At 47.6% G+C, this 15654-nt stretch overlaps 1 protein-coding gene across 1 annotated transcript in view; it reads right to left on the reverse strand.

Moving 5' to 3' along the window:
- Positions 1–15654, reverse strand: part of LOC137425804 (fibronectin-like) — a 1588206-nt gene that overhangs the window by 587558 nt on the left and 984994 nt on the right. Inside the window, exon 19 of the mRNA XM_078775189.1 lies at positions 870–1133. Coding sequence (XP_078631315.1) covers positions 870–1133 — 264 coding nt within the window. The remainder of the gene's footprint in view (positions 1–869; positions 1134–15654) is intronic.

A 15654-nucleotide genomic window follows, 5' to 3' on the forward strand; every position in this document is an offset into this window, starting at 1 on the left:
GTCCTTCCCTTCCCCCTCCGCCCTCCCCTCCCCCTTCCCCCTTACCGCTCCCTCCTCCCCCCTCCACCTACCCCCTCCCCTCCCCCTCCCTTTCGCCCCCTCCGTCCTCCCCTCCCCCTCCGTCCTCCCCTTCCCCCTCCGCCCTCCACTTCCTCCTCCGCCCCTCCCCCCTCTCCCTCCCCCCTCCCCTTCCCCTCTCCCTCCCCCCTCCCCTTCCCCTCTCCCTCCCCCTTCCCCCTCGCCCTCCCCCTTCCCCTTCCCCTCCCACCCCCCACCCCTCACCCTCCCATCCCTCGCCGTCCCCCTCCCCCTCCCCCTCCCCCACCGTCCCCCTCCCCCTCACCCTCCCCACTCCCCCCTGCCCCACTCCCCTCCCCCCTCCCATCACTCCCACCCCCTCCCCCCTCCCATCCCTCCCCTCCCCCTCCCCCCTCTTTTCCCCTCTCCCCCTCCCCTCCCCCTCTTCTCCACCTCTCCCCCTCTCCTCCCCCTCTTATCCACCTCTCCCCCTCCCCCTCCCCCTCTTCTCCCCTCCCCTCCCCCCTCCCCCTCCCCCCTCCCCCTCCCACCCCTCCCCTCCCATCCCTCACCCTCCCCCCTCTTTTCCCCTCTCCCCCTCCCCCCCCTCTTCTCCACCTCTCCCCCTCCCCCTCCCCTCCCCTCCCCTCCCCCCCTCTTCTCCCCTCCCCCCCCCCCCGTTCCCCTCCCCTCCCCCGCCCGGCAATGCCGGGTACTTCTGCTAGTGCTCGATAATCTATACATTTATCGGTTTTATCGAAGCGGATTCTTTGGCTTGGTTTACTGTTTATGCACATTTTATCGCAAACTAAACATCAACATCAATGTGTGTACATGTTCTGTGTACATACCTGTATGCACATCAATCGTGGCAGGAATGCTTTCTGTGCCGTTACACAGGGAAGAGATGGACACATTGTATTCTGCGAATGGTAAAAGTCCTGTGATTGTTATTTCCTTGTACTTCGTTGTGTGGTTTTGAATTTCTTTTCCAGAAGAGAACAAAGACACAAAGCTGCGGTGTGTGTTGTTGATATCATTTGGTACAATCCAGCTGAGGGTCACTGATGTTATGTTATATGAGACCACCTTTAGCTGAGCAGGTATACATCTGTCTGTGAATGTAGAAGAAGGATTGAGGGCAATGATGATTTTTTTCAATTTAACAAAACATTGAAGTGTTTTTATTATTATTAGACAATGCACACATTACTTCAGGACGAAACAAAAACATTGACGTCAAACTTTTGTGCCAACATGAAACTATACAAATTTTGATATTATCAATCAACTTTTGGATATTGGTCCATCCCATTTTCATCTGAAGACCATCTTGATCTGGGGTTTTGGACATTTCTCGTCGTTCAATCCACGTCGATATCCTTCATTTGTCATTGAACGTCCCACCAATAACTACCCCCACCGAAACTTTGATATACATGCATTTGTGAACTCAAATACTCTTTTTAAATGGAGCTCATCCTTCACAAGGCCAAAAGACCACTCCAGGCAGAGCTGTGCTACACTATAAATCACCAGATTAACGTTATCGTCTTGGTGTTTGTGAGAGGGAGCGAGAGCGAGAGAGAGACGGAAAGACCCAGTCCATGGGGAGTGATCGGCACTCTGACCATGACCACTAGTTGCCCTAACAAATCCGGGCAGCAGGGAAGAATGGGGAAGATTTTGCCCCCGACTTGCATTTGGAGGTACAACTACCATGAAGAGATGTCCCTGATAGTTGTTGGTGCTATAGTTTTCAAACAGATGTTTTCTACTACAGAACTTTAATATACAGGAAAACAAACACGACATAGTGAAAATAACACCGAAGCTTTTCGTGCTGTACTCTTCAAGGCGATTCACAGCAAAGATACCAGAAGAGTTGAGAACTAGTGCATTTATAAGCATGTCTAAGTGACCACAACACCGATTGGTTCTTCAGTCATGACGTCATTTTGTGTTCTGAACGCTTATTGGTTAACTCAGTCACCACTGTGTTATTTTCATGATGCCGTGTTTGTTTTCCTGTATATTAAAGTTTTCAAATTAGGAGTTTCGAGCAATTTTATGATTTTTATGATGTGATTTTCCCTACTTCTCTGAGCTTCCAAGGTTACTCGTGACAAAACTGGATATGATCACTTTGTTGTTGTTTTTTAACCACAATGCACCTTTACTATGGGCTTTAAACAGTCATTTTCTCACAATTCATAACTATGAACGCATGAGCGACCACCTGTCACCATCTCCGAGGGTAGAGCCATATCAATAATGCTTTATAAAAGCCAATTTTTTTTTCAGATCTCGACCTGTCCTATATAATTGGTGAGATGGCGAGCTCCGGTTGTCAAATATAATAATATAAGTGAAAAATAACTTAATTCAGATGTTACAACGATTAGTAAGATCGGCGAAGGAGAAAAATAACTTAATTCAGATGTTACAACGATTTAAGTAAGATCGGCGAAGGAGTCACATGACCTCTCAAATGAGTGAATCGATAATAATTCAAAACCGAGAAGAGTACAAACACAACCTATACATTGACTTAAAGGTTAATGCACTGCTCATATATCGACATAACTCTCAAAAGTGCAAGAAGATTTTGTAGAAAATAACCATTACCACCTCAGCTAACTTCTCCTTCTATACACCTTGCAAATATTCTACAACAAGCAATTTTGATCCGTATGCAGTGTCTTCAGAAGGTATTCACACCCCTTGACTTTTTCACATTTTGTTATGTTGCAGCTTGAATTTAAAATGAATTAAATTGAGATATTTTTTGTCACTGATCTTCACATAATATCCCATAATGTCAAAGTGGCATTTCTTTTAAAGAACTTTTACAGTGTAGCCCTTAGGGCAAAGGTGTCCAGAACGGAATTTGTCGATCTGTATGTATGTATTGTTACGTTTATGGGGGTAGGTAAGAGAATACCGTAGGAAAGGTGGGATTGAATAGAAGTAGTATGGACCGTGTGACGTGAAGGAGCATTCCGATGCAATAAGTTGGGAAAATGTAGCTTAAGGCTGTGTTTAAATGTGCATACGAGGGAAGATGCTGTGCTAATTAGTAGTAAGGATTAAAGATAATTACCCCTATTCATAATACCCTCTGTGGCCATCTGTAACATTTATAACATCAGCCGGCCAAGCTATTCAGACTCCAATGGACACATAATGCAAAGGCCCGCCTCAGAGAGGCGGAGCTGCAGTGGTTCGATGGGCAGGGGACAGGGCCGGCAGCCCACACCTCCCGACCCCTCCCCCCCTACCTCCGCCCCCGGGCATCATGTAAGCACGAGGAAGAAGGGCTTTCTTTTTTTTACTGAGGAGAGCGTTGCTGTTCTGTGGTGACGGTGAGGAGGATTTGGTTGCTGGGCTCTCTGGGGGTGCTGAAGGCCATGCTGTCCTTTCCCAAAAAGGAGGACGTTTATTTCTCGCACCGAAGGAGTGTGAAGTGGTGGATGGAGGAGAAGGCAACGAGAGCCATGCTCCCTGCTCGCCTCACTCCCGGGTGCCCGCGGCGCCATTTTCCGGGTTTCCCTGCCTGTGTGGCTTCGGGCTTCGGCCACCGCCGACCCTTCCAAAGGACCCAGTTTGGGCCAGCTAAGTGCCGGAGCGGTGATTTTCTTACCTCACCCTGCATGCGTGTTTGTGTCTGTTTGGAGGATCTTAACCTTAGCATTTTTACCTCAGTATTTATTTTCTTTATTCTCATTCCAAGCCTTAATTATTGTAAACAAGCATTATGCCTAGGTCCCCCGTCGGTGAAGTGATGCGAGTTGCCAAAGTGGAAGACGCAAGGCGGCCATCTTGGATTTTGACGTGGTGACCCAATTTTCAAAAGCGTTCTCCCTTATGCGTAGATACACCCACACACCGATTAGAAGTTGGTACTTCGCTTATTTTTCAAGATATTCCACTCACAAGGTTCAGACATACATGGCGGCGGCCATCTTGGATTTTGACGTGGCGACCCAATTTTCAATAGGGTTCTTCCTTATGCCTAGATACACCCACAAACCAAATTAGAAGTTGGTATTTCGCTTATTTTTCAAGATATTCATCTCACAAGGTTCAGACATACATGGCGGCGGCCATCTTGGATTTTTACGTGGCGACCCAATTTACAATAGCGTTCTTCCTCATGCCGGGATACACCCACACACCAAATTAGAAGTTGGTACTTCGCTTATTTTTCAAGATATTCATCTCACAAGGTTCAGACCTAAATGGCGGCGGCCATCTTGGATTTTGACGTGGCGACCAATTTTCAATAGCCTTCTTCCTTATGCCTCGATACACCCACACACCAGATTAGAAGTTGGTACTTCGCTTATTTTTCAAGATATTCAGCTCACAGGTTTCAGACATACATGGCATCAGACATACATGGCGGCGGCCATCTTGGATTTTGACGTGGGTTGCACCCACACACCAAATTCGAATTAGGCTATGAGCCAGACCCCCCAAATTGACCGGTCGGTACCATACAGATGGAGTAAGGCTCATTGTGATTTTTAGCAAGATATATGTCCCTAGATATGAAAAAAAAGTGATAGCAGTGTATAACTCTCGGCCATCTCTGTGTTATCACCCGAAATATTATTATACGCCCGCTTCGCTTCGCCAAAAAATGTGATATTTGCTAAAATTGGAATAAATATGTTTTTAAGGACTACAGAGTGCCAATAATTTGCATACTGGATGCCAACTAATATAGTAATAGAAATATAGAACATTTGTGGGGGTTATTTATCAAATTTTTGATATAATGACAAAAAATATGTTAAATTTAGTGAAAAAGTGGTCGAAATCGCTTCGAGTTCAGAATTCACATTGTACATTTTTGTCAATATTTCAAAAATGAAAACTCCCAGAGTAACATTTGACCCCTCAAAATCTTCGCAAGGAACTACTGCATTGGAATATATCATTACTTTGTAATATGGTGGTTGTTTGGGGCACATTGTAATATGGTTAAAGTAGCCCGATGCATAAAAGGATAGGTTCAATTTATAAGCATTATTTAGTATGTGTTTTAAATGCCTGTAATTTGTGTCAATTGTGTTAAAAATTGATTGGTAATAATACTGTATAATAACAAGGCGTATTTGTTCGAGAGATCATGATAAACCTAGAGTGTGGAGCAAGTTTGCATGCATTGTGAAATATAATGTAGCTGATGTTACAAACCTACTTTAGGATACTAGCTAATACCAAAAATTACACTGAGATACCAAAAGTAGTAGACGAATAAACCTAAAATGTTCAAAAGCTATGTTTCGTTCCAAAATATCAAAATTAGGGGGTATGGTTGAACATATTTTGAACTTTGCCAAAATATGTGCCCCAAACAACCACCATATAACAAAGTAATGATATATTCCAATGCAGTGGTTCCTTGCGAAGATTTTGAGGGGTCAAATGTTACTCTGGGAGTTTTCATTTTTGAAATATTGACAAAAATGTACAATGTGAATTCTGAACTCGAAGCGATTTCGACCACTTTTTCACTAAATTTAACATATTTTTTGTCATTAGATCAATATTTTGATAAATAACCCCCACAAATGTTCTATTTTCTATTACTATATTAGTTGGCATCCAGTATGCAAATTATTGGCACTCTGTGGTCCTTAAAAACATATATTTATTCCAATTTTAGCAAATATCACATTTTTTGGCGAAGCGAAGCAGGCGTATAATAATATTTCGGGTGATAACACAGAGATGGCCGAGAGTTATACACTGCTATCACTTTTTTTTCATATTAGGGACATATATCTTGCTAAAAATCACAATGAGCCTTACTCCATCTGTATGGTACCGACCAACCCCCTTGGCTCATAGCCTAAATGCGGTCCTTCGCTTACGCACGCACGCACTCACGCTCGCACGCACGCACGCACGCACGGACGGACGGACACATGGACGGAGAGGAAAACCATCGTCCCCCTTTCGCTCCGCGGTGCGACGGGGGACAATAATTGTTGCTACATTTTTGTTATATCGTTCTTTGTGGGTTTCGGAATAAACCCATGTATTCGCGAGAATAAACGCTTTGTGGTTCTTCAGCCCCTGTGCACGTCAATAACCGCCATAATTGAAGATCGCCTCGGGAATTAAAGCTGGTTCGGCTCATCCGCCCAAGGCTTGGTGCTAACCAGCCGCGGACAGGACAGTATGTATGTCCTCACAAACGTACACCAATCAGAGCTGAGTATCTGGTCATATGATGGGGTGATGTTATGTGATTAAGTCTGTGATGTCATTACGGTCTACGACAGTTGACTCCACAAACCGCCATTTTGATTTCTATGCCGTTGAGGCCGAGCATATAGTCGATCCCGTCATATATCACAATCTCCTTGCTCTACCCTCTATGTCTTTCTTTCCTTCAGGCCGCTTTGGAAAAAATTAGCCTAGGTTTATTAGAACAGTGGTATTATTTTCGTTATAATAATAAATAGAGTAAATATAATCGTAACACTGCAATCCCTTTGTTGTGACTGCAAAGTTACTGGATTGAAGCAGTGTATCGTTCATGACTCACTTGGAAGTGCTATTCTCATAACTGCTAACAAGCCATTTGTAATTTGCTGGGGCTGGGGGTGGTGAGTGGTGGGGTTGGGGAGGAGGAGGAGGAAGTTGGGGTGGGGAAGAAAGTTGTGGAGGGAGGGTGGGAGGAGAGAGTTGGGAGGAGGGGGGAGAGTGAGGGGAGGGGAGGTCATCAACCCCACATGAAAAACTGGGTTTTGGGATAGGGGGAATGCTAAGTATGAAATAAGCATGGCTACACCTCTGTTATGCCGGGGTCATGCTATCACGTAAAGCCTAGCTGTAAGGGCCACGTAGGACCATTTTTTTGATACGGGGTGGGACGTGGCTATCCGGTGGCAGCTACGGCATCCACATGGCAGTCACGGGGTCTATGTGGTGCCCACTGCAAGGTAGAGCGGGAATTTCAAAAGGTTCAAAATTTTACCATGTAAAGTCAGCCTTGTCCACTGCCGTGGCACCTACTTAACGGCCATGGGGCTACCGCCGTGAGGGCCACGTAATACGTGGCACTACGTGGCAATTATGGGGGACCCCCTATTGCCACGTAGAGCCACGTAATCGCCACATATTGCCACGTATTGGCCCTGTATTGGCCATGTAGCACCCCGTAGTGCCACGTGATTGCCATATAAGGAGCGATCCGGTGACAGAACCACGTGATCGCCACGTGCTCACCACGTCTTGGCCACAAAGTCGCCTCCTAGAGCCCCATAGTGCCTCGTATAGCCACTTGACCACCCTGTAGAGCCACATAGAACCCCGTAGCGCCACGTGTTTTGAACTGGCTGCATATAAATACGGGTCTCATCCCGCGCGGTCAGTTTTCGCGACACTTTCACTGTGTTCACAAGTTGTGGAGCTTTTTGAAGCAATTCTCAACAATTTTTGAAGCTCTTTCTCAACATTGTCATCACGGTGAGAGGTTCTAGCGGAAGCAGCAGCAGCAGAGGAGGTGACAACAAAGGTAGGGGATCTCAGAGGGGCAGGGGATCTCAGAGAGGCAGGAGTGTTACCCCACCCCCACCCCTAGGAGGGAACACAGAGGAAGCCAGGGCACGTTCCCCCACGCCACCCCCAACCCTGCAACCTGAACCAGAGCAGAGGGAGGAAAACCCAGCAAAGAAGGTGAGGCATGAGGACAAGAGGCAGGAGGATGAAGGGTCCAGTAGTGACAGTGACAGTGATGGTGATGTGCAAGAGAGCACAGAGAATGAGAGGGACAGCTCCCATACAGTCCCAGTCAGGCTCCCAGCCCAGGAGTAGGGCTTCTGCATCCGGGTCCGAAGGGCAAAGGTATCGTCTCCAATCAGGCTGAAGGGCATGGGCTTGTCATCTCCTGGCAGTGGTTCTGGTTCTGGCAGTCCTGCATATCCACCTTCTAGGGCTTCATAAAGTTCTGTGCCTCTGAAAACTCTCCATCTGAAGTGCTTCCTTGTGCTCCCACATCCACGAAAAGGAACCTGCACTGAGAGTCCACAAGAGCCATCAGGACTATAGAGTATAACTTCTTGTAGTTGAATTAGACAGAGCCAGATCCTGGTGGACACTTCACTGCCACATGCTTGCCATCTAGTGCCCCACAAACGTTGTGGAAGTTCCATCTCTCTGAAAAGCCTTGTGCCACTTCGTTCCACTCCTCTGGTGTCTTGGGACATTTGATCACCTCTTCCATGTGCTCAGCAATGATGGCCTCACAAGTCTCATAGACGATCAGGCTGATGGTGTTGTGAGGACATCTGAACTCGTGGGCCAGGCTGTGGTAGGATATACCAGTGCCAAGGAACCTCAGGGTGATGGCCACCTTGAGACCAGGTGACAGGGCTTTCCTGAAGAATGTGTCTTGTTTCTGGATCCTTGGCCCAACTCTTCTGACTATCTCATGGTACAGGTCAGGTGACACCCTTGCAAAGGACCGGAACTCCTTGGCACTCTCATCTTCTAGCTCCTTCATCAAGGTGTCATAGACACTCATCTCCTGTCTCTTGGAGATCCACCTCCTCACCCAGAGTCTATTCTTCTTGGCTTTTTTTTTTTTTTTTTTTTTTTTTGTATACTGAATCGAGGCTCGTGAAAGAGCTAACATTTATTTCACAAACAAATCAACCAGACAAACAAAATATACAAAAAGAGGGAGCGGAAGACAAGATGGGGAGAGAAGGGGAAGCACACAACCACAACATTTGAGAGCAGGGAGAAGTGTGGCAGGGAGAGGGCTTGGGGGCAGGAGGCGTGGGAAGGGGGGGGGGGGGGTGGGAGAAGTATAAAACACAAGGGGACCGAAATTAGCGGGGGTAGAAAAGATCAAGGTTTTGGATGGGGTAGGATAAGAGATGGTGGTGAACAGCTGTTTTAAAGACCTGGAGGGTGGAGCGGGATTGAAGAGAGTGAGGGAGTTTGTTCCAGAGGCGGGAGAAAAGAGGAATGAAGGAGTGAAGGTGAGCAGAAAGTCTTGATTTTGGCAGTTTAACCATAAGAGGGTTGCAGGCAGATCTTGTGCGACCTGTAGGAATATTTGGGGGACAGAGCCCAGAGAGGGCTGGGGGGGCAAGGCCAGAGAGGAGTCGGTAGAAGACGGAAAGACCACCAACCTGCCTGCGGTGAGTGAGTGAAAGGCCCTTGGAGTTAGCTTCATCGCGGGAGATTCCAATGATTCTGAATGCTTTGGTTTCAACAGCGTGAAGACGAGCTAGGTGTGAGGCAGGAGCACCAGACCAGAGGGGAGAGCAGTATTCCATAGAGCTGCGGATGAAAGCCTTGTATGTGGTGAGGAGCTCAGGTGTGCCAAGGAAGGACTTTGCACGACGGAGGATGCCCAGTCGGCGACTGGCTTTGGAGGCCAGATTTGAAATGTGGTTTTCCCAGGAAAGATCATGGCAAATAGTGAGACCCAAAAGCTTGAGTGACAGAACTTCTTGGAGAGGATTATTCAGAAAGTGGATGGGAGGGTTTTCCAGTCGGTCTTTTCGGAGAGACATCGTAAGAGTGTGAGATTTATCAGGATTGAAAGACATGTTCCATTTGTTTGCCCAGTCTGTGATTTTGTCCAGCTCTGCAGAGAGTGAGGAGGCTGCAGACTGCCGATCTGAGGGATGAGGAATGGAGCGACAGAGAGTAGAGTCGTCAGCAAAGAGATAGAGAGGATTTTCAAGAGAGTCAGAGAGATCATTGATGAAGACCAGAAAAAGCATAGGGCCCAGAACACTACCTTGGGGAACTCCAGCCTGAACAGGAAGAGGAGATGAGAGAAACCCATTCAGGGCCACACGTTGACTACGACCAGAGAGGAAGTCCGCCAGCCATGCGTGGAGATTTCCATGGATACCAAAGGAGGAGAGTTTGGTGAGCAGAGCAGTGTGCCAGACCGTATCGAAGGCACGTGAAATGTCAAGGGAGACGGCTCTAATTTCCTGTTTGGCATTGAGGACCTCCATCCATTGTTGAGAAAGCAGAAGCAGCATGTCCAGAGTAGAGTGACCAGGTCTGAAACCAAATTGATGATCAGAGATGAAGCCATTGGAGAAGAGGAAAGATTTCATATCTGAAGCAATGATGGATTCCATGACTTTGCTGATAATTGGGAGAAGGCTGATTGGTCTGTAGTTGCTGGGATCTGTTTTTGCACCTTTTTGTGCAAGGCGGTGATGTTGGCTGATTTCCAAGCAGATGGCAGATGACCTTGAGCAAAAGAGAGGGTGAAGAGAACAGAAAGAGGGAGTGAAAGAGCGGAAGCACATGATTTTAGGACCCATGGGCTGATGCCGTCAGGACCAGTTGCAGAATCAGAGTCGAGGGTTGACAGAAACTTTCCACCTTGTCAGGAGGAAAGGACACAGAGTCCAGGAGCAGCTGGGTACGACTGGGTACGGTGGGTACAGAGAGGGATGGGTTTGGGACACAAGATTTAGAGGCAAACACAGAGTTGAGGCATTCAGCTTTTTCACGTGCGGAGTCAGCCGTTAAGCCATTTGAGGTGAGGGAGGGGATGGAGGGGGAACAAACACCAGAAACAGATTTGACCAGACGCCACCAGGATTTGGAAGAGGGAGACAGATAAGAGAGTTCGGTCTTGAGAACGGTGAGATATTGTTTCCTGGCTCTCCTGAGGGTGGACACACCTCGGGATCTCCTTTCCTCAGGATCTCTCTTGCCTGCATCTCCTGCAGAATCAGTCCAGCAGCAGCATTGTACAGGGCATGCTGATATCTGAGGACAGCAATCTGCAGTCTCTGTCTTCTTGGTACTCTCATGGTGATGATGCTTTCTTGAAGGTCAAGATGCTGAATGACAGGAGGGGCTGGGGACCCCCTTTTTATTGGATTTTTAATGCGACACTTTTACGTGTCTCTTACGGGACACGTGGCTCCCACATGGCACTACGTGGCAGTACCTGGCAGTACGTGGCCCATACGTGACACGTGGCTCTTACGTGGCAACTACGTGGCGTATTCCTGGCCGTTACCTGGACATTACATGGCCTTACGTGGTGGATACGGCCAATTTTTACGAGGGTCTGACGTGGCGAGTACGTGGCTATCCTGTGGCTCTACGGCAGCTACGTGGCCCCTACGAGGCCCGCAGTTTACGGCGCCGTAATTTGATTTGGTTTTAATTGGCCCTGCGTGGCCCTTACGGCTAGGCTTTACGTGATAGTGTGACCCCAGAATTTGACTTTCGGTCTTGTTTACAAAATAAGTAAAAATGAAAAGCTGAAATGTCTTCAGTCAATAAGTATTCCACCCCTTTGCTATGACACTCCAAATTGAGCTCAGGTGCATGCATTTTCCTTTGGTCATCCTTGAGATGTCTCCACAACTTGATTGGAGTCTACCTGTGGCCAATTCAATTGATTGGACATGGTTCAGAAAGAAACACACCTTTCTATTGTGGAAGTGAATTTTAATTAAAGCATTTTATCTCCCAAGAGAAGCATTGCAGGTTGTACCCAGTATAGATAAATAAATAAATAAACCTGGCAAGTATTAAAATTTATCTGTACTGGACCACTGAACATGATGTTAAGGTAATCCATTAAAATATAATTATCCCTTATAGCACACATATCTATATATATAAAACACAGTTTGTGTGTGTGTGTGTAATGTTACCGATAGACTCCTAAACGGAGAGGCTCACGTGCTTGATATTTGGCATAGACATGGCCATTGAGCCTGGGAAGAACATGTGTTACATATTTATGTGAATTACTATTCAGGTCTTTGCTTATCAATGGGTAGTCGATTAAGGGTTGTTGTGGTTGGAGGGTCAGGAGCCCTTCTGGAAAAAGAGACCGGAAACGGAAGAAGAAAGACACGAGGTCGAGAGAAGTGACGAGGATTCTTCTTCCTCGCCCCGCTCCGACGAGAGGTGGGATCGATATTGAGCCACGTGGAAAAGCGGCGTTCCCAAGCCCGTCTGGCGAGAGGAGTTACCGGGACGTGTACCTACCCGGTGGACACGTCAAGCTGCCGTGAGGCCGTGCACCGACCCAGCGTCTGGCACCGTTCGCGGCACCGTCTACAAAGACGCGTACGGGTCGCACGTTGGGGCCTAAAACGCGTTGCAAGCGGCGTGTGGCTTTTGCCTGCTGTACAGTACCCGCTTCGCGTGGCCAGGAGGGAGCTGCAGCCGTGGTTCCCGGTACGATACATGCCCGGTGGAAACACGTCCACCCGGGGTTCGTTCAACCGCCCGAGTGCGGCGAAGCCGACCATCATCTTGGTCAGGAGGGGCCCAGAGACATTGTGAAGGAAAGAGACCAAAGGGGGTCGTGAGTACAAAAGGGGACACACGTATGTAAGATGGCCATCTTAATCATCTAGGGGGGATTGATTGTTGAGTGTGAATTGTTGATGGTGGATTGCTCGGGGAATATATCCTTGATTGTATCATTGTAATTGTATGGTATCCTTACCATTGAAATATATCATTGAACATCAGTTTTCTCTTGGGTGGAATTCATATGGATTGCGTTGCGAAAGCGCATATATAATACAACTTTCTGGCGAAGTTCCTCTCATGGTCCGGGGGTCACCGAGACCAGGTATTCACCGAGGGGACCACGTAACAGAATTGGGGGCTCGTCCAAATTACGATTTGCGGATTCGCAATTGGGTCTACGTCCGGGATCTAAAATTGTATAAAATAATAAAATAATATTTTTATTAATTAAAATTTATTAATTAAGTATTAATTGGTAAATTTTTGGGGAAATTGGGGTAAAGTCTTGGGTGAAGGTTAACAGGTGTTAACGATAGGCACCATGGCGTTTGTGGCACAGAACTTTGCGGTAACCCCGAGTGAGGCACAGTTCCGAGCGTTACTAAAGTCGGACCTCTTGAAATTGGCCAAACATTTTAACTTGGAGGTCCGAACTAATTTGAGGAAGGCAGAGTTGCAGACCACGGTGATACAGTCTATGGTGGGATTAGGAACATGGGACGAGTTAGCCTGGGAGTGGCTACCCGAAGAACCAGAAGACGTTGAGCTCCGGAAACTGGAGTTGCAATTACGGAGCCAGGAACGGATTAAAGAAGAAGAAAGGAAAGCAGAAAAGGAAAGAGCAGAAGAAGAAAGGAAAGCAGAAGAGAGGAGAGAAGAGAAACAAGCAGAGGAAAGGAGAGTGGAACGAGAACTCCAGGAAAGGTTAGCAGAAGAAGAAAGGAAAGCAGAAAAGGAAAGAGCAGAAGAAGAAAGGAAACCAGAAAAGGAAAGAGCAGAAGAAGAAAGGAAAGCAGAAGAGAGGAGAGAAGAGAAACAAGCAGAGGAAAGGAGAGTGGAACGAGAACTCCAGGAAAGGTTAGAAGGAAGAAAAGCAGAGGAGAGGAGAGCTGCAAGGGACCTCGAAGCAGAGGAGAGAAAAGCGGAAAGGGAATTAAAGGAACATGACATGGAGCTTCGGCAGGAAATTAAATTCAAGGAGCTGGAGTTAATGAGAGAACGGGGAGAGGTACCACCCTTGCTGACGGGGTCGACACCTAACCAGAAAACCTGGGATGTGGGCAGACATGTGAGGCTGGTTCCACCGTTCAGTGAAAAGGAAGTCGCGAAATTTTTTCCACACTTTGAGAAAGTGGCTCGACAATTAAACTGGCCGGAGGAGGCCTGGACCATACTAGTGCAAAGTGTGCTGGTGGGAAAAGCTCAAGAGATTTATTCGGCGCTACCAATGGACCAATGTGCAGATTATGAGGTACTGAAGAAGCACATCCTCAAAGCCTATGAGTTGGTTCCGGAAGCTTACAGGCAAAAATTCAGGAATGCCAGGAAGAGGGAGAGTGAGACCCATGTGGAGTTTGCCAGAGTGAAAGAAAACATGTTTGATCGGTGGTGTGAGTCAAAAGGAGTCGGGAAAGACTTCGAAACATTGCGTGACTTGATCCTGGTGGAGGAATTTCAGCAGTGTGTCCACGAGGACATCAAAGTGTACCTGCAGGAAAAGAAAGTACCAAAGTTGTGGGACGCAGCCACCATGGCAGATGATTATGCCTTAACCCACCGGATAGGGGTCCACAAACCTAACTCCTCGCCTAGATCTCCGCAGGGGAGGTGTGGAACAGCAGGTGCGGAGAACGACAATACATGGCGGCGGCCTCGAGATGATTATGGGGACAACGCTGATACCCGAACGGTTCGAAATCAGGGGGCTACGGGCCCAAGACAAACTTATTTTTCGGGGGGCCCGAGGCAGACCACGAGTTTTTCCTCCGGGCCTACTTGCGCTTTTTGCAAGAAACCTGGACACTTGATGTCCAGTTGTTACCTCATGAAAAGGGACAACCCAGAGCGGAGTCCGACTATTACAACTCCGAATGCGATGGCTAGCGTAAGAAATCGCCATCAAAAGGGTTACCAACCATTTATTTCAGAGGGGTTTGTGTCACTGGATGGAGCCTCGACTAACCGGAGACCGGTTAGGATATTGAGGGACACAGGAGCACATCAATCTTTAATGCTTGAAGGCATTTTGCCATGGTCCGAGGAGACGGCAACGGGGAATAGTGTTCGTTTACAGGGGATCGGGGGCGGTGTTAGTGCTCCACTTCATGTCATCCATTTGGAGTCCGATTTGGTGTCAGGACCGGTCACCGTCGGTTTACAAGCCACGCTTCCTGTAGAGGGTGTATCTGTGGTTATCGGGAATGATTTGGCCGGGGGTCAAGTTTATGGTAACCTGAGGGTTGGTAAAGAGCCCAGCAGGGAAAATAACACCACACCAGCTCGGGATGGCGACAAAAGTACCAAGTTATTTGTAGGGGGACTGAACTTCAAAACAGAGGAAGAAGTTCTGACCTCTGTCTTCAACAGATATGGGCCGCTGGTGGAAGTGCGGTTGGTAAGAGACAGGGAAACGCAACAGTCAAGAGGGTTCGGCTTTGTCACGTTTGCAAGCACAAAAGACGCCAGAGAGGCAGAGAAGAATTGGAATGGCAAGGATTTGGAGGGTCGGACCATAACAGTAGGGAAGGCATTTCGTAGGCGTCGAGAGGTCTACAGGAGAGGACAACTGGGCGGTAGTTTTGGTGGTGGCCGCAATCAATATTATTATGGAGGCTCCCTGAGTTACGGCAGCTCCCGAAGGAAGGATTGTCAAAGTAGTGGCCGAGAAGGAGACCGCTATTCATGGGACTACAGTGACAAGCGGTCCCACCATAATTATTAGGGGAGTTCTGAAAAGTTGAAGCACTGAATGCGGCGGAGCCGCCGAGCCAAGATTCCTACACGGATTAACCGTGAACGCCACGTTCCTAAAGGCGTCCATGTAGTGAACTTTCATGCACGGACTAACCGTGAACTCCACGTTCCTCAAGGCGTCCATGTAGAGAACTTTCCTGCACGGACTAACCGTGAACTCCACGTTCCTAAAGGCATCCATGTAGTGAATACTCGGCTTGGCCTCCCGGAAAAAGTGCTATCGAGTTGCTTAACTTTGGATCTTTGATCAACCCCTTAACCTTCATTCACAAGAAACTGACAGTCAAAGTCAGAGGGTCATGAGATGGAGTTTGGCTTGGCAGGAGTCCAACGGGAAATTGAACATGTAAAGGGCAGGGACAATGTCGTTGC

The sequence above is a fragment of the Myxine glutinosa genome, chromosome 4 (assembly GCF_964187855.1).
Source record: "Myxine glutinosa chromosome 4, kmMyxGlut1.1, whole genome shotgun sequence".
In the NCBI taxonomy this organism is placed as follows: Eukaryota; Metazoa; Chordata; class Myxini; order Myxiniformes; family Myxinidae; genus Myxine; species Myxine glutinosa.